This window comes from Leishmania donovani, chromosome 33 (genome assembly GCF_000227135.1).
Source record: "Leishmania donovani BPK282A1 complete genome, chromosome 33".
NCBI classification, from domain to species: domain Eukaryota; phylum Euglenozoa; class Kinetoplastea; order Trypanosomatida; family Trypanosomatidae; genus Leishmania; species Leishmania donovani.
The window spans coordinates 1035180-1049802 of NC_018260.1; the positions used below are offsets into that span (position 1 = coordinate 1035180).

At 59.6% G+C, this 14623-nt stretch overlaps 2 protein-coding genes across 2 annotated transcripts; both read left to right on the plus strand.

The window, feature by feature from the left end:
* Nucleotides 1-1278, plus strand: LDBPK_332680 (isocitrate dehydrogenase, putative; the record flags this gene model as incomplete). The annotated part of the gene is made up of 1 exon (XM_003864044.1): nucleotides 1-1278. The coding sequence occupies one exon, from the start codon at nucleotides 1-3 to the stop codon at nucleotides 1276-1278; it is 1278 nt and encodes a 425-aa protein (XP_003864092.1).
* A 6594-nt stretch (nucleotides 1279-7872) lies between these two features.
* Nucleotides 7873-14097, plus strand: LDBPK_332690 (Unc104-like kinesin, putative; the record flags this gene model as incomplete). The annotated part of the gene is made up of 1 exon (XM_003864045.1): nucleotides 7873-14097. One exon carries the CDS (start codon nucleotides 7873-7875, stop codon nucleotides 14095-14097), a length of 6225 nt encoding a protein of 2074 aa, XP_003864093.1.
* Nucleotides 14098-14623: the final 526 nt, after the last annotated feature.

Sequence of the window (14623 nt, forward strand, 5' to 3'; positions counted from 1 at the left end):
ATGGCGGAATCCATCGCTTTCGCGAAGGGGGCGCTGGTGGTGCCAAGTTGCCCCATTATCCCCTACATTGAGGGGGACGGCATTGGCAAGGAGATCACGGAGGTGGCACACCGCGTCTTTGATGCGGCGGTGGCGAAGGAGTACGGCACCACCCGGAAGATTTCGTGGTTAGAGGTGCTCGCAGGGGAGAAAGCGTTTGAGCAGAAGGGCACCTGGCTGCCGGAGGAGACCATCGAAGCATTCGACAAGCACCGCATTGGCATGAAGGGCCCGCTGACGACCCCTGTTGGTGAGGGGATACGCTCGCTCAACGTGGTGCTGCGTCATCGGCTGGACTTGTTCGTGTGCCAGCGCCCCGTGCGATGGTTCACCGGCGTCGGATCGCCGATCCGTCACCCGGAGTGGGTGGACATGGTTGTGTTCCGCGAGAACACGGAGGACATATACTCTGGCATCGAGTGGGACCAGGGCACTCCCGAGGCTGCCAAATTTGCAGACTTTCTGAAGAAGGAGATGGGCGTGACGACGGTGCGCTTCCCTGAGACGAGCGCGTACGGTGTGAAGCCGGTTTCGCTAGAGGGAAGCGAGCGGCTGGTGCGTGCAGCGGTGCAGTACGCTATCGATCACCATCTTCCGTCTGTCACGTTGGTGCACAAAGGCAACATCATGAAGTTCACAGAGGGTGGCTTCAAGAAGTGGGGCTACGCCTTGGCCGAGCGTGAGTTCCCCGGGGCCATCTTTACAATGACGCAGTACGACGCCATCAAGGAGAAAAGCGGCAAGGAGGCGGCTGAGACGGCGCTGCGCGAGGCGATGGACAGCGGCAAAGTAGTTATCAAGGATTGCATCTGCGACGCCTTTCTGCAAAACACAATTCTCCGCCCATTAGACTATAGCGTGATTGCAACCATGAACCTGAACGGCGATTACGTGTCTGATCAGCTGGCCGCGCTTGTCGGTGGCATCGGCATCGCGCCAGGCGCGAACATCAACTATGTGACCGGCCACGCTATTTTCGAGGCAACGCATGGGACGGCGCCGGATATTGCTGGACAAGGTAAAGCGAACCCGTCCTCGCTCATCCTGTCTGGGGCTATGATGTTCGACTACATGGGCTGGTCCGAGGTGTCGGCGCGCATCATCAATGCGCTTGAGATGGTCTTTCAGGCAAACATGGCAACCGTCGATCTTGCGCGGCAGATGGCCGGCGCCAGGGCACTCTCGACAGCAGAATTTGGGGAGGCGATCATCAAGAAGATCAACGGCGACGAGGTGTAGGGCAGAGGCGGCGCTTCGATACCCACCAGTGGAGTGGCAATGAAAAAGTGAACACGGGCACATGCGGATTCGGCACTCCCGACTCTGCTGCGCCGCATTGTGCTTCGCTCTGTTTTCCCCCCTATTTCTATCTACCCTTCCCTGTCTCGTTTTTTTTGTCTTTTGCTCATAGAGCGGAGTTAAAGTAACCACCACAACCCCCCTCTACCCCTTCCCATCGCTCTCTGCCCCTTTTAGATATTTGTGTACGCACTGGATCTGCTCGCGCTGAGCTGCGCGTTGGAAGCCCATTGCCTGTACGCTCATCCGTGACTCTGGGTAGAAAGATACCGAGTGTGCGATGAAGGATGCGAGAAGGGGCGGCTGCACATTAGCATGGTTGACGTTGTTTCATGGAGTTCCTCCCTGCTCTCTCTTATTGGGTGAAACACCATAAAAGACAAAAAAAAACAGCGCGACGAGAAGATTCCGCATGCATGTGTGTGTTTTTACACTCAAGTGCCAGTAGGTGACTGGCGCACTCCACCTCTAATTCGTGTGCTTCTGTGTGTGCGTGCGTTTATTTTACCTCTATTACGTGCGTCTATGACAGTGGTGGTGGGGTGACACCCCTCTCTGTGCGTGGTATCCAGTGGCTAGTAACCCCCCGCCACACTCGAGGGAGAATGCCAAGCAGCACTCCTTCCTCTATCCTCCATCCCTGTCACGACCTGAAGTGGTTCTGGCCGTGACAGGATCAAGTGCCTGCAACGTGGCGAAGTCACATCGATTCATTGTCACTGATAAGTCGACGGTAAGGGCCTGGGTGGCGCTGTGTTGGAGCGACCTGTGGCTGTGAACAAGTCTGCACCACACATACGTATGGGCAGAAAGTGACAGCGCGACTCGAGCTCATCACACCCGGGCCGCACGCCGCCTACAGAAGCGCGGACCGCCCGCGCCACCCCGAGGAGGGGGGGTGCACCCGATGGTGACCGTCATGGCGGGAGGGACTGTGGGTGACCTGCGAGGGGTTCGCGGGTGTGGGCAGAGTTTGAAGTAAAGCTCGTGCTTGGATGACGGAGGTGGCGCATTTGCCGTAGGGCACGTCTCTAAGGCTGCTTTGCGCCACGCGTATGGTGCCTCTGTGACAGGCCTGGGGCCGGGTGCCGAGTCGTCGTTGAGTTCAAGCACTGTTGCGGAGAATCGACAAGTTGACGAAGAAACAGCGAAAACGTTTTTCTTGCTTCTGTTACTTTTCTACGTTAAAAAAGAAAATATGTTTTTTTTTTTTTCCGACGCTTCTCATGTGTTCCTTCCCCTTCTTCACCGTGTCTCTCTGTCTGCGTGTCCGTCTCTCTCTCTCTCGCTGTGTTTGTGTGTGTGAGGGAGGGGAGAGAGAAAGAGAGAGGGAGACGCACACAGACACACACGCACACACACAGAGAGACGGTTTGCCCACTACAGGTTCCCTCATATGCTCTTTTTGCTTTTCGCTGATGGTTTTATTTTTCCTTTTCCTTGATCGGTCGACTCGCACACGGGCTACGTGACGGGTTTGCCGTATGTCTTTTCCTCTGTCTGTGTCTCTGCCCGTCGCCCTCTCTCGTCAAGCCTCGCACGACCAAACACATCAGCGCCGATCTACTTATCTGCTCGCTTCTGTAACGCTGCCTTTGTGCAGTACTTTGGACGGGAAAAGCGTTCACCTCTTATTCGCTGTTGAGCTTCCCCCCTCTTCCCGTCCCTGTCCCCGTCCTAAGCCGTATCCCTCTCTCTGGTGGGCAAGGGGAACGTCCTTACACCTGACGTCGTCGCTTGCTCCGTTTTCTTTGATCGCCGCTCCCTATGGTTTGCTGCGGTGAAGCGTTTGAGTTCGACGCTGACTTTGCGGATGGTTGTCGCAGGACTTGTCGAGGGATGCTTGGAGAGGGTGCGTGCGCGTGTGTGTGTCGGTGGGAGGAGAAAGGGGAGAGGAGGGAGTGGGGGGAGAACAATGAGAGGGCAATAGAGAAAATGGAACGAAGAGCCGGCGTGTGCGTCGAAGTCCCTGCACGCACGTGCGCGTGCGCACGAGTTCCACTTGTAATCCTGCGTAATGTAAGACGACGAATCACAAAAGAAGCCCAGTGGAGAGAGTGAGAAGGGCGAGGTTCACAAGGGCAGTCTACACAGAGGCTGCAATTTGTCAAGCGAACAGCGATGCACATCGGAGTGTTGGTTCCTGCTTCCCGGCACACGCGCGTTGAGGAGCGCAGAGCGAGCACGCACCTGCTTTGTGCTTGGCAATAAGTACCAGAATTTTTTATGGTGCGACCTGGGGGGTGGTGGTGGTGGTGGTGTACACATCAAGGGTGTGCGGCACAATGCGTCAAGACGCAAAACAACGCTTGACTGTGTCTTCACCCCCCCCCCCGCCGCCGCCACTGCCGTGTCCTCTCTCTATAGCAGCTTCACTGGGCAGATAAATGGGCGAGCCGCCGCGAAACACAGCATGATGTGTTCTCTTGCCGGCTCATGCTTGGACGCGCCACTGTACGACCGCACACTCATGACCCCTCCTCTCAATCACTGTTGCATCTTTGCTGCGGTGCACCTCCCACGCAGCGCAGCGTTTTTCACATGCCTCGTGATGCTCCCCTTTTTGCGTTCCCCTTTTGGCGAGGCCAGCCTGCTCGATAACATGTTCCGCCTCCCTTCGCTTCCCTCTACCTTCTCTGGCAAGGCACCCCACCGTCTACCATTTCCCCACGTGTCGTTGTCGTCGCAGTCGACACGGCACCTTTTTGTTTGGTTTCGCTTTTGCCCTACCTGAGAAATGGGCACATGCGCGTGCATCCTCGCCCTCCCGGCCCTCTCTGTGTCTCGGGCTTGTTCGTGTACGTCGACGCATAGGCGCTTCTACTCTGCACGCTCTCCAGCACCGTACTTTTTCCCGATTTCTACGTCTGGCGAGACGGCGAAAACATGTCTGAGGCGCACAGTGAGCTAGAGAAGCGACTTGAATAGCACTAGCGCCACCACTACGTGGTGCACGTAGCGTTGTGGGACACGCACAGCATGAGCCCATCGAAAGGGTAGCAGGCCCACGGCGAAGAGACGGGTCTGCTCACATGACACAAGCACGAGCTGCAGACAAACGTCTGCATCGGGAAACTGCCGGCGGCCGTCGCGTCGGATGCGGACAAACTAAGGGACATTGCCCAGGAGAACGTTTGCGGGATGCTACGGCGCCCACCAGTCCGAGCCAGCACTGCCGGTTGTGTTTGTGGCCCGCAAGGCCAAGCACACGACGGAGGAGAAGGCCTAATGGACAAGTGCACACACACAGAACAACTTTGCGCTCCATGAGCCGGGCCTGAATCAGTGCTTCAAGGGTGCGCGTGAGGAGGCGCGCTACGGAAGCTCCATCTTTGGACGCCACCAGTCACTGCTCCACCGTCGACCTGTGCGAGAGCGGCATGTCGATGGAGCGCGTCGATGCCGCGCTCAAGGGAAGCAAGCTATGCTTGCCGCCGTTTCTCAAGAGTTTCCTTGCAGCCACACAGGAACTGCTAGCGGATACGGTGCTGCGGTGTAGGCCGGCGCTGGCTTTGCAGCGGGAGCTGTTCGCCGAGCTCGCGCTGCAAATGCGGGGAAGGGTCTGCCTAGACCCCTCCCCGCATCCTTTCGGCGGCAGGGCGCGAGAGGAAACGCGCACCACCACAAACGAAAGCACCGCCGCGTGCGTGAAGACAATGCATATGACGCGCGAGTGAGGGTACTCACTCTAAAAACGTGAGCGTTGACCCTACTGGCGCAAGCGTGGGCAGCTCATCGCCGTGGTCTGCTCCACGGGCCACTCACGAAAGGTAGCCACGTGTGCGCTGGGTTGTTCACGGTCGATCCGGCGCCTTAGCGGCGTATGTGGCGCCAGTGCTGTCATCGCTAAGAGCGCGATGGCATATACTTTGTCCTTGCTGGGAATGTGCGCCATGTGTAACAGCGCGTGCAGGCTGGGGCGCTTCCTCACATACACGCTAGAGCCCATGTACGCGGCGCCGCTGATAGCGAGCGGCAATCGCGAAATCAGCGAAGGCGAGGTAAACGAGGCGATTCACGCTGGCCAGCTGCAGTCTATTCTGAACTAGCAGAGCGGGAAAATTCTGGGAGAATGGGAGCCGCGACAGAACGGGGGAGCTCATCCTGTGAGGCCCACCAGTGAGGCGCTGAATCCGCCGTACTTGGAAGGACTCATACGACCGCCGCTTCCTGTGCAGCGAGGTTTGGGTGCAAGAGTTGATGGCTGGTCTCTTCGCGTGCTGTATGACGTTCTGTTCCTCTCTCCTCTGCTATCTTTGGAGGGCATCGGGGCAGAAGGCCCTCTGGCGATGCACGGTGGGCAGCCCTCGTGGGCTGGGGCGCAGGGCGAGAGGGTGTGCTTCTCCAGAGAGCGGTGCCACAAACACACGTCTTGCTCCTTGTGGGATGTCGATGTATCGCCGTGCCGGCGCCTTTCTCCCCGCCTCTCCCCACTTTGGGTACCACGGGAGTCGGAATACGACGAGGCACGGCGGTGAGTCAAAGCAGCCGCGGCGCTTCTTCTGCCTTTGGGTCTGATGTCGGTGGTGTCGCCCTTTTTCTGGCGCACTTCTCTCTCTGTCACCACCTATATCTGCTTGTACGCGCAACATGCCGGAACTGGCAGAGGAGAGGTGGGTAACCGACAAGCATGTCTAGTAAGTCCCAAGCAAGCACGCACATCTTCTCACCAGTCAAGCCGCTCCTCTCGGTCTTCTGTGACAGTGCGCTCTTCTCTGCCTCGTCACCGTCTCATCTTCGCCGGCCCACAACGGTGCACGTGAGAGCGGCGCTCCCATGTCGCATCTGGGCTGCTTGACGGCAGAGGGGTGAGCGGGAGGGGGTGGGGCGGAGGAAAAAAGGGCGTTAGGTGATGAGGATCTGGAGAAGGTCGACATGGATGATGGTGAATATATCGAGAGCGAAATGCCCGGGTTATCTGGTTGTCAAACCGCTTTTTTTTGACCGAAGCTCGCTCAGCGGTCGGCTCCCTCCGCACTTCGCCGACGCCACCATATCCGCTTGTTCACCGCCTCTGTCGCCTTCTTTTCTTTTGGCGGGGGGGGGAGGTGGACTGCAGGGCACGATGGTCGTATTGGCTGGGGACACTCGCGAGACGCAAAGGCCTGGGGGAAAACAAAAGGCGGACAAACCGAAGGAGAACACGGAACATTCGCGAAGGATGGGTGACGCATGGTCGGCAAAGAATGTGTCTGTGCAGGTGCCTGAGTGGAGTAGCTGTCCTCATCGCAAAGGTTGTGGATATGGATCGAAGCTTTTCACGCTTCATCACCCCCTCCCCTCACTCTCTCGCTTCTGTTCTGTCGGAGATTCCAATGGTGGTTGCGTGCCCCGCGCGCGTGCTGGTGTGGCGTGCGCATACTCGACTGAGAGGAGGGCGGTTGCTGCTCCGACGCATTCGACGGCGACTCTTCCTTGGCTGGGCGCCAAGCGTTGCTGCGGAGTTATGCCTCTGCTTAGCTTTCGTGTGCCTAACTCGTCTCCATCTTTTTTTTTTTTTTGCAATATCATCCGCACGTGCACCTCCTGCGTTCTTATCGGCCACCCCAACCTTTTCCACTCCAACAAGCCACACGCCCACGTATACCTCACACCCCTCTCTCTTCTATTCGATCGCATCTCCTACGCAGCCGTAGCTCCTTGGCTGTCCTCTGTATAGAGCCTGGGGCAACAGAGAAGCGTTTATTGCGCGCTTTCTCTGCTGTTATTTGTTCTACGTCTCATTCTTCTTCATCGGCTTATTCCTCCGCCTCCTCTCAGCCTGCACCGTGTGGCGCAGGTGAGTCAACTGCTCGCGCTAGCGTGGTAGAGCTTCCTTCTCTTACCCCCTCCCCCGCCTCGGGCACGGTACGAGCTGTCTTCATTGCTCGCACGGCGTGGGAGTCTCAAGCTAGGATTGGTGTCTCTGCGTCTCTCGTACTCTCGCGAGAAAAGGAAAGCCTAGCATTGGTGAGGGTGCTCAGGGGAGGGGCTTACCGTTGCTGTTTCCGTGCTGGGGCTTCGACTCTTGAGGGGAGGAGTGTCAACCACGCCCGCTTCTCGTCCATCGCGCGCTGTGGATCTTGTGTTGGCCCCACCCAGTGACGCCTTTATTGAGCTGGTTCCTTTTTCTTCCGCTGACGGCTTCTCACCCCCTCCTCCCTTTTTCAGAGGTCGCGGTCAACTCCGTCGCGCGTTGGCGACGGGTGGCCTGGGAGTGCGTGGTTTTGTGTGCTAGGAATGCTCGGCTGTTCCTTCTTCCTTTTTTTCTCTCTGTCGGCGATTGGCACCTCTAGCTCCTCCTCGCATCCCTGTTCGGACACCACGGACACACACACACACACACAGAGCTTACACCTTCCTTCATAAACCCCGCCTGACCGTCGTCTCACCCTCTCTCACGGAGTGACCTCGTGCCACACGTGCTCCTTCACGCGTTCCTGCACTGAAGTCAGGTGCACATCTTCTTCCTGGGCTATTGGCTAGGCGTGTCTCTCCGCTCTGGGCTGATCACATGCGGAGACGGACAGTGCAGGGGAGACCGCAGTTCAAGAGATGAGCGAGAGCTCGAAGGGTGCTTCTCAGGAGGCAGATTTGAGCCGGGCCCCGTCGCCAACAAACTCTAGAGATCAGAGCGCCGAGCCAAACACCGGCTACGAGGAAGGACGGATCACTGTAAGTGTCCGCGTGCGGCCACTCAACGCACGCGAGACGAAGCTGAACTCCGGGAGCTGCATTGCTCCGCTTGCAGCGTACAACACTCTCTACATCCTCCCGCCAGGGGAATCGGAGCAGGATGTGAATGCGCTGCTCGCCGTCGACCCGCATCTGCGCGGCACCCGCCACCACCGCTTCACCTTTGACCATGTCTACCCAGTGGATTCCACACAGGAGCAGGTGTACGAGCAGATCGGGCGACCGGTGCTACAGTCCAGCTTCCGCGGCTACCACACGTGCATTTTCGCCTATGGCCAGACAGGCAGTGGGAAGAGCTACTGCATGATGGGCGCCGATGGCGGCTGCTGCATCGACGACGCACCGGGCATTATCCCGCGCCTCTGCCGTGAAGTTTTTATCGAGATGGACAAGGTAAAGCAAGCTGCCATGGCAAACGAGGAGAACGTGGACTTCAGCGTCTACGTCAGCTACCTCGAAATCTACAGGGAACGCGTGCGCTCCCTCTTGAACGAGGTACACGATGCCAGGATTGTGACAGCCGGCAACGAGGAGTATGGGTCCGCCTCGCTGCGGGCCGTATCGGGGTCTCTGCGTCGCCAGGGCTTGCTTCACGCGGCTGACTCGGCGGATGCCGCCCTGCGCGTGCGCGAGCACCCAACCCTCGGCGTCTATGTGGAAGGACTCGCCGAAATTTCCGTGACGAGTGAGGAGCAGGTGCTACGACTCATGGTGCGAGGGAATCAGCGCCGGCACATGGCATCGACCCGCATGAACGAAACGTCAAGCCGCTCGCACGCCATCTTTACGCTGCAGCTGCTGCAGAAGCGGACACGCGCCGTCCCGCCCGGCGAGGGTGGCTCTGGCGGCACGATCACAGAGGCACCATCCACCGCCGTGGCGACAATGACGACACAGCTGGGTGCCAAGATCAACTTGGTGGATCTTGCCGGCAGCGAGCGTGCCAAGGCAACCGGGGCGGATGGCGACACCCTCAAGGAAGGCGCGCAGATCAACAAGTCTCTCACAACACTCGGCATTGTCATCAATTCCTTGGCCGCCCAGTCCATCGCCACCGCCAGCAGTTCCACTGGGCAGTCGCCAATGAAGTCCGCTGCTGCATCGAAGCGGCACATACCCTACCGAGACTCGACACTCACCTTCCTCTTGAAGGAGTCCCTAGGTGGCAATAGCAAAACCTTCATGATTGCCACCGTTAGCCCCAGCGCCGACAGCTACGACGAGTCGCTCAGCACACTCCGGTACGCAGATAGGGCCAAGTCCATCATGATGAAGGCGTTTGTGAATGAAACGGCCGGCGACAAGCGCATACGAGAGCTGGAGAAAGAGGTGATGCGGCTTCGCGAGCAAATTCGCTCGCTGCTCAGTGCCGAAGCGAGGCGCTCCTCCACTCCGATGGCGACGCCGGCAGCAACACCGGTGGCGCTCACGGACGGCGACTCGTTGCTTCAGCCCTCACTCGTAGGAGACGGTGACGGCAATGCTGTCGAGGGCAAGTGGATTGATCAGGACAAGAACGGCAGCCGTGAGACGAGCATGACGCACTCATCGGCAAGCGGTAGGGAGGTGTCAATCGTGCCCGATGGTGATGCGGACCTGCAGGCGCCGCACGCCGGCTTCAACGACCATGCGGGCAGTGGCGCGGTGGCACCAGAGCCAGTGTCACCAGTGGCAGACACTCCTGTCGCGTCCCGCGCCGAATTTGTGGCAACGCTGCAGTCGGAGCTGCGTCGTGCAGAGGAAATGATTCGGCAGATGTCTGCGTCCGAGGCAGAGCGCAACGCGCACATTGCCCAGCTTGTGAAGCGGCATGAGGAGGAGCAGGCGGCGATGCGGGCTGCGGCGGCGGCGATGGCGGCGGCGGTGGCAACGAAGGACGCCGAGAATTATGCCCCCGGCGCAGTGACGGCGACGATGCGTCTGTGTCGCGATGAGCCGTATCTGCTAAACATGGACGGGGCGGGTGACTGGGTCGTCGCGCATCTTGGTCCCGGCGAGACGCTTGTAGGGGTGTTTCCGCCCAACGGTGGCGCCGCCAATAACACTGCAGCGGCGCCATCTACCGCGAAGGGGAATGAGGGCAGTGAAGTCGGAAGCTCATCAACATCGTTCGACTCATCTCTCGTGCTTCCATCGTATCGTACCGGCTCCGACGCCGATGCGAATGGGGCAGCACCCGATGAAGGCGCCGACGTGCGACATGTTCGGCTGCCAAGAGAGTTTGGCGAGGGCGTTGGTGGACCGCACTGCATCCTTGAGCGCTTGAAGGCGACGGGCACTGCCGCGACGGCTAGCTCGACAACGACACTCAGGGCGTGCGCAGGGTACGAGACGTACGTAATCCGTCCCATGTATCGTAGCCCATTTGTCGTCAAGGACGGCGACACGCTCCTCCTGCAGAGCGGAGACGTGCTGGACATCGGTGCCGACCACATCCAGCTCAAGTACATGGACCCTGCAGAGCCCCCCTTGACTGCGCGTGGGCGGAGAACAGTTCGCATGGAAACGACCGCATACGTCGGCGGTGACAGCCAGAGTGTCGATTGGGCTGAGAGCGATCGCGGCATGAGTTCGGCGGCGGCTTCCCCTGCCTCCGCAGGCTACAAGGAGGAGGAGGCGTTGATGTCGCTGAAGCGTTTTATCGGTTCCTCTGAGGAGCACCCGGACAAGGAGGGCGTGCGTGAGGAGGCGCGCGAGACACGCGGTGCCTCTGGGGACGGCGACGGCTGTGAGGGTGGTGGCGTGGAGACGGCGTCGTCTTTCGATAGGGAATCCTTACATTCGGTCTTCGACGACGAGTACTCGACTTCCGCCGCCGCCGACGACTACAACGACGAGGGCATTGGCGGACGACGAAACAGTCGTGAGGCCGGTATCAGCACCACCGTAGCGACGCCGCAGCAGCCATCTAGACCCCTCATTCCCACCCTGGCCTTGGGCAAGGCGCTCCCAGCGAACCGGCTCTCAACGCCTCCGCCACAGCGGATGCCCCAACGGGATTATCAGGCGACCAGAGTGCCCTTCGACACGGCGAGCGCCAACGCTAAGAATTCGGCATCCTCTGTAATACTGTCGGACTCGGAAGACCATTCAACTGCGAGCCTCTCGGTGAACGAGGGCATTAAGGCACCTAGCCTTCCGATCCCCCTTCAGCGCCGGCCGACGCCGGCAGCTGTTGCGGTTGTGAAGACGCGAGTGCCGAGCAAGCGCGTCCCACAGACGGCGCACCTGAACCCCAACTCTGCGTTGCCCCTGTCAGAGTTGCAGTGGATGCGCTCCAAGGCGCCGTCGAAGTCATACCGCAGTGAGCCTCCACCACGCTTTGTGGGCCGCTACAACCTCGTCCTCGTGGGGCCATCCGGCAGCGGCAAGAGCAGTCTTGTGCGGAACTTGCAGACCGAGGACACGCCATGGCTGCAGTCTGCTTTCTCAACGCTCATGGCCACCGGGCGCGCCTACGCGGGCGCCGATGCCGACGGCAACACACCAGCCTCCGCGGAGACGCATCCCACGATCGGCATTCACACCACCACGCTGACGGCCGCCGGCGCGACACCGATGCGCCTTCACGTGTACGAGCTTGGCGGCACGCCGTGCTTTAGCCCACTACTAGACCAACTCCCATCCCGCCGGCTGACATACTTGTTGTGCTTCCCGCTAGACGGCGGACCGTCGCTCGTTGCCCTGCGCGGCATTGTCGAAGACATTTTGTGCCGCACGGACAGTCACACGGTGTCACTGGTGCTGGTTGCCACACACGCGCACCACAGCAGCGCTGCCGATGGCAAGGGCGGTGGCGGCAGCCTCTTCTCTCGCCGCCTTCCAGCCGTGCGACAGGAGATGCTGCGAGCTCAGATGGAAGAGGTGGAGCTGCAGGTGGTCAGCCTCATTCAGATGCTGCAGCCGTATGCGCAGCTGCGTCCTACAGTGGTGGGCCGGTTCGCAGTTGACAACGTGCACCGCCAAGTGTACTCGACCGGGTATCGGGCCGTGGAGGGGTTTCCCGAGTGGCTGCAGTGGCTCGGAGACCTGGCGCGCGACCGGTGCCGGAGTGATGTGGATTTTGCCAGCGGACTCGTGCCTGCACGGTGCATGGAGCTCAGCCGACAGGTGGGTCTGTTGCGGGAGCGTGGCAAGTGGTGCCTGTCTCTGCGCGACTTCAAGGCGCTGGCAACGGCAGTCAGCACGCAGTACGACACAGCCGAAGCCGCGAGCGCCTCTCTCGCTCGAGACACGCTGCGCCAGCACGTGCAGCTGCTCGCAGACTGGGGTGTGCTGGCGCACCGCTTTCGAAGCACACCGCTACGTCAACATGTGGTTCTTGATGTAGCGTGGCTCTGCCGTGTGCTGACAACGCTGGCGTGCTGCGCGCTGGTGGGCCAAGCGGAGTCTGGTGGGCCCAGCACCGTGGATGCCGCTAGGATGGTTGCCGCGGCCGGAAAGCGAGACACGGCGCTTCTGAATCGAAAACACCCGGCACTGCGTATCTTGCTCACCCCCGAGGCGGCGCGAATCGTCGATGTGGTGAAAGTCGTGACTATGGACACGGCGTGCCTTCTTCGCTATGGTGTCTTGCCGATGCCCGTTCTCGTTACGATGCTGGAGCCCCACTTCAAACCATGTGACAGTGAGGGAGCCGCCAGCGGCAGCCTCGAGGAAGGCATGAGTGCCCTGAGGAGAACAGACAACCTCGCCGTCGCTGGCTGCGACCCCGCTGCGGGCAACGTGCGCTATAGCGTTCCGCTGGCTGGTGTACTCGAACTCCTTGTACTGTGCGACGTTATCATTCTGGGGCACAAGCTGTTGCTCAGTCCATCCGCCGAGGAGGCGGCTCGAACTTCTACGGCGCCGCCGCAGGATTTAGTGGGGTGCTCACGCAGTCTTCCCGTGTCTGCCGCATCACAGCAGCAAGGGGGCCGTGTACACGATGACGACGACCGCAGCCTAGATGACATCAACCCGGCGGAGGAGGGCTTTGTTGTGTACCCGCTGAGTTGTCGCACCCCCGCATCTGCTGGCGTCACGTGGCTTTTCCCGTGCTTCCTCTCCGGTCCGTTCTACATGTTCAAGCTCGACATGGTGCCACGCAACTTCTTCCCAAAGCTCATGTGCCGCCTGGCCACGGTATCGGACAAGATCTACCTCGGCCCTGTGCAGTCGCATAGCTGGAGTTCACCGACTCGGTGGCGGGCAACGGATGCGACGCGTGGGCGAGGTGTTGTTGGCGGGAGAACACCGGTGGCGCACGGCCCGTTCGACACCTACTTTTCGGAATGCGCTGGTAGGTCGTTTGTGCTGCCTCGATTCTCGACGTACTTGGCGCAGGCCACCGCCGAGGTCTCACCGCGAAGACGAGAGGGACTATGGTTTGATGCAGCATGGCTGGTGTACAAGGAGTCGGCGCACGACGATGACTGCGAAGGCGACAACTGCCGCGTGCTTGTGCGGTTGGTACACCACAGTGTGTTCCTGTCTTTCCACTGCCACCAGGCAGGCTCGTCGTTGGGCATGAGCGGTGGCGGTGCTAGCCCTGGCGTTCAGGATTTTTACGAAGCCGTTCTCGAAGCGGTTCGGCACGTGGTAGAGGAGTTCCCCGGAGGCAAGTGCAGCGAGTCCATGCAGTGCTGTGTTGACCCTGCGATACTGCTCGAGCTGGAGGTGAAGCATCCTGCCGTTCAGTCCGACCAAGAGACGGCAGCCCTGGAGCGCCACGTGCGATTTGCCAGCATCAACGACAACCTCAACAGCCTTGAGCGCGTGCTTGCCAAGAGCGGCTCGGCGCTGTGGACCGCCCGCACCGCCCGCCGCTCTCATACGTCACGTTCGGAAGATGGTGAGGACGAGAGCGCCTACGTGCCACTGCTGCGCAATTTCAGTGCTACGTGTCCGCTCGACGTTGCCGAGTGCATTCGGCGCTGGAAGACGGAGCAGCACTTCCACATATCCACGGAGCTGGAGGCACGGCTGGTGGGTGCACTGCAGGAGCTTGGTGCATGCTACCATGAGTCGGCACCGGTCGCTGTTAACAGCTGTTTCGCGCTGGATCGCTTGCTGGACGTGCTGGCTCACATTGACACGGTGTGAGAAGAGAGAGAGGTGTGGGGGTAGGCGATGTCCGCTAACGCGCACCGGTATGGCATCGTGGTCTCTTTTTATTATTTTTTTTTCTCTGTATATGTCTGTGTGCTTCCTCGTGTGGCTACTTCCCACATTCCATGCTCCACCCATGTGTGAATTCCTGCCTTTGCCTGCTTTCTTTTTTTTCCGTTCTCACTGCACATCAAGAGGCATCTGAGCATGTCTGTCGCTGTTGTTGTTGTTCTGTATACTGTGCGAGGCCTCTGTCACCAAGCAAAGGGACGACGATGAGAATAGTGATAATAAAAGCGGACTGCAAGTGCTGCAGTGCGCAGACAGCGCGGAAACGCATTTATGTGACATGGCACGCTGTGATGTGACGTGGAGGATTGCGTCGTGCTTCTTCACCACTGGCCATTCCCCCCCCCGACTTCCTGAACTACGCGTTCGTGTCTTCGCGTAAGGATGCCTGTCACAGAAAGCACGTGGATGTTCGTGTTTATTGCGGATATGAGTGAAGTATACGTGATTG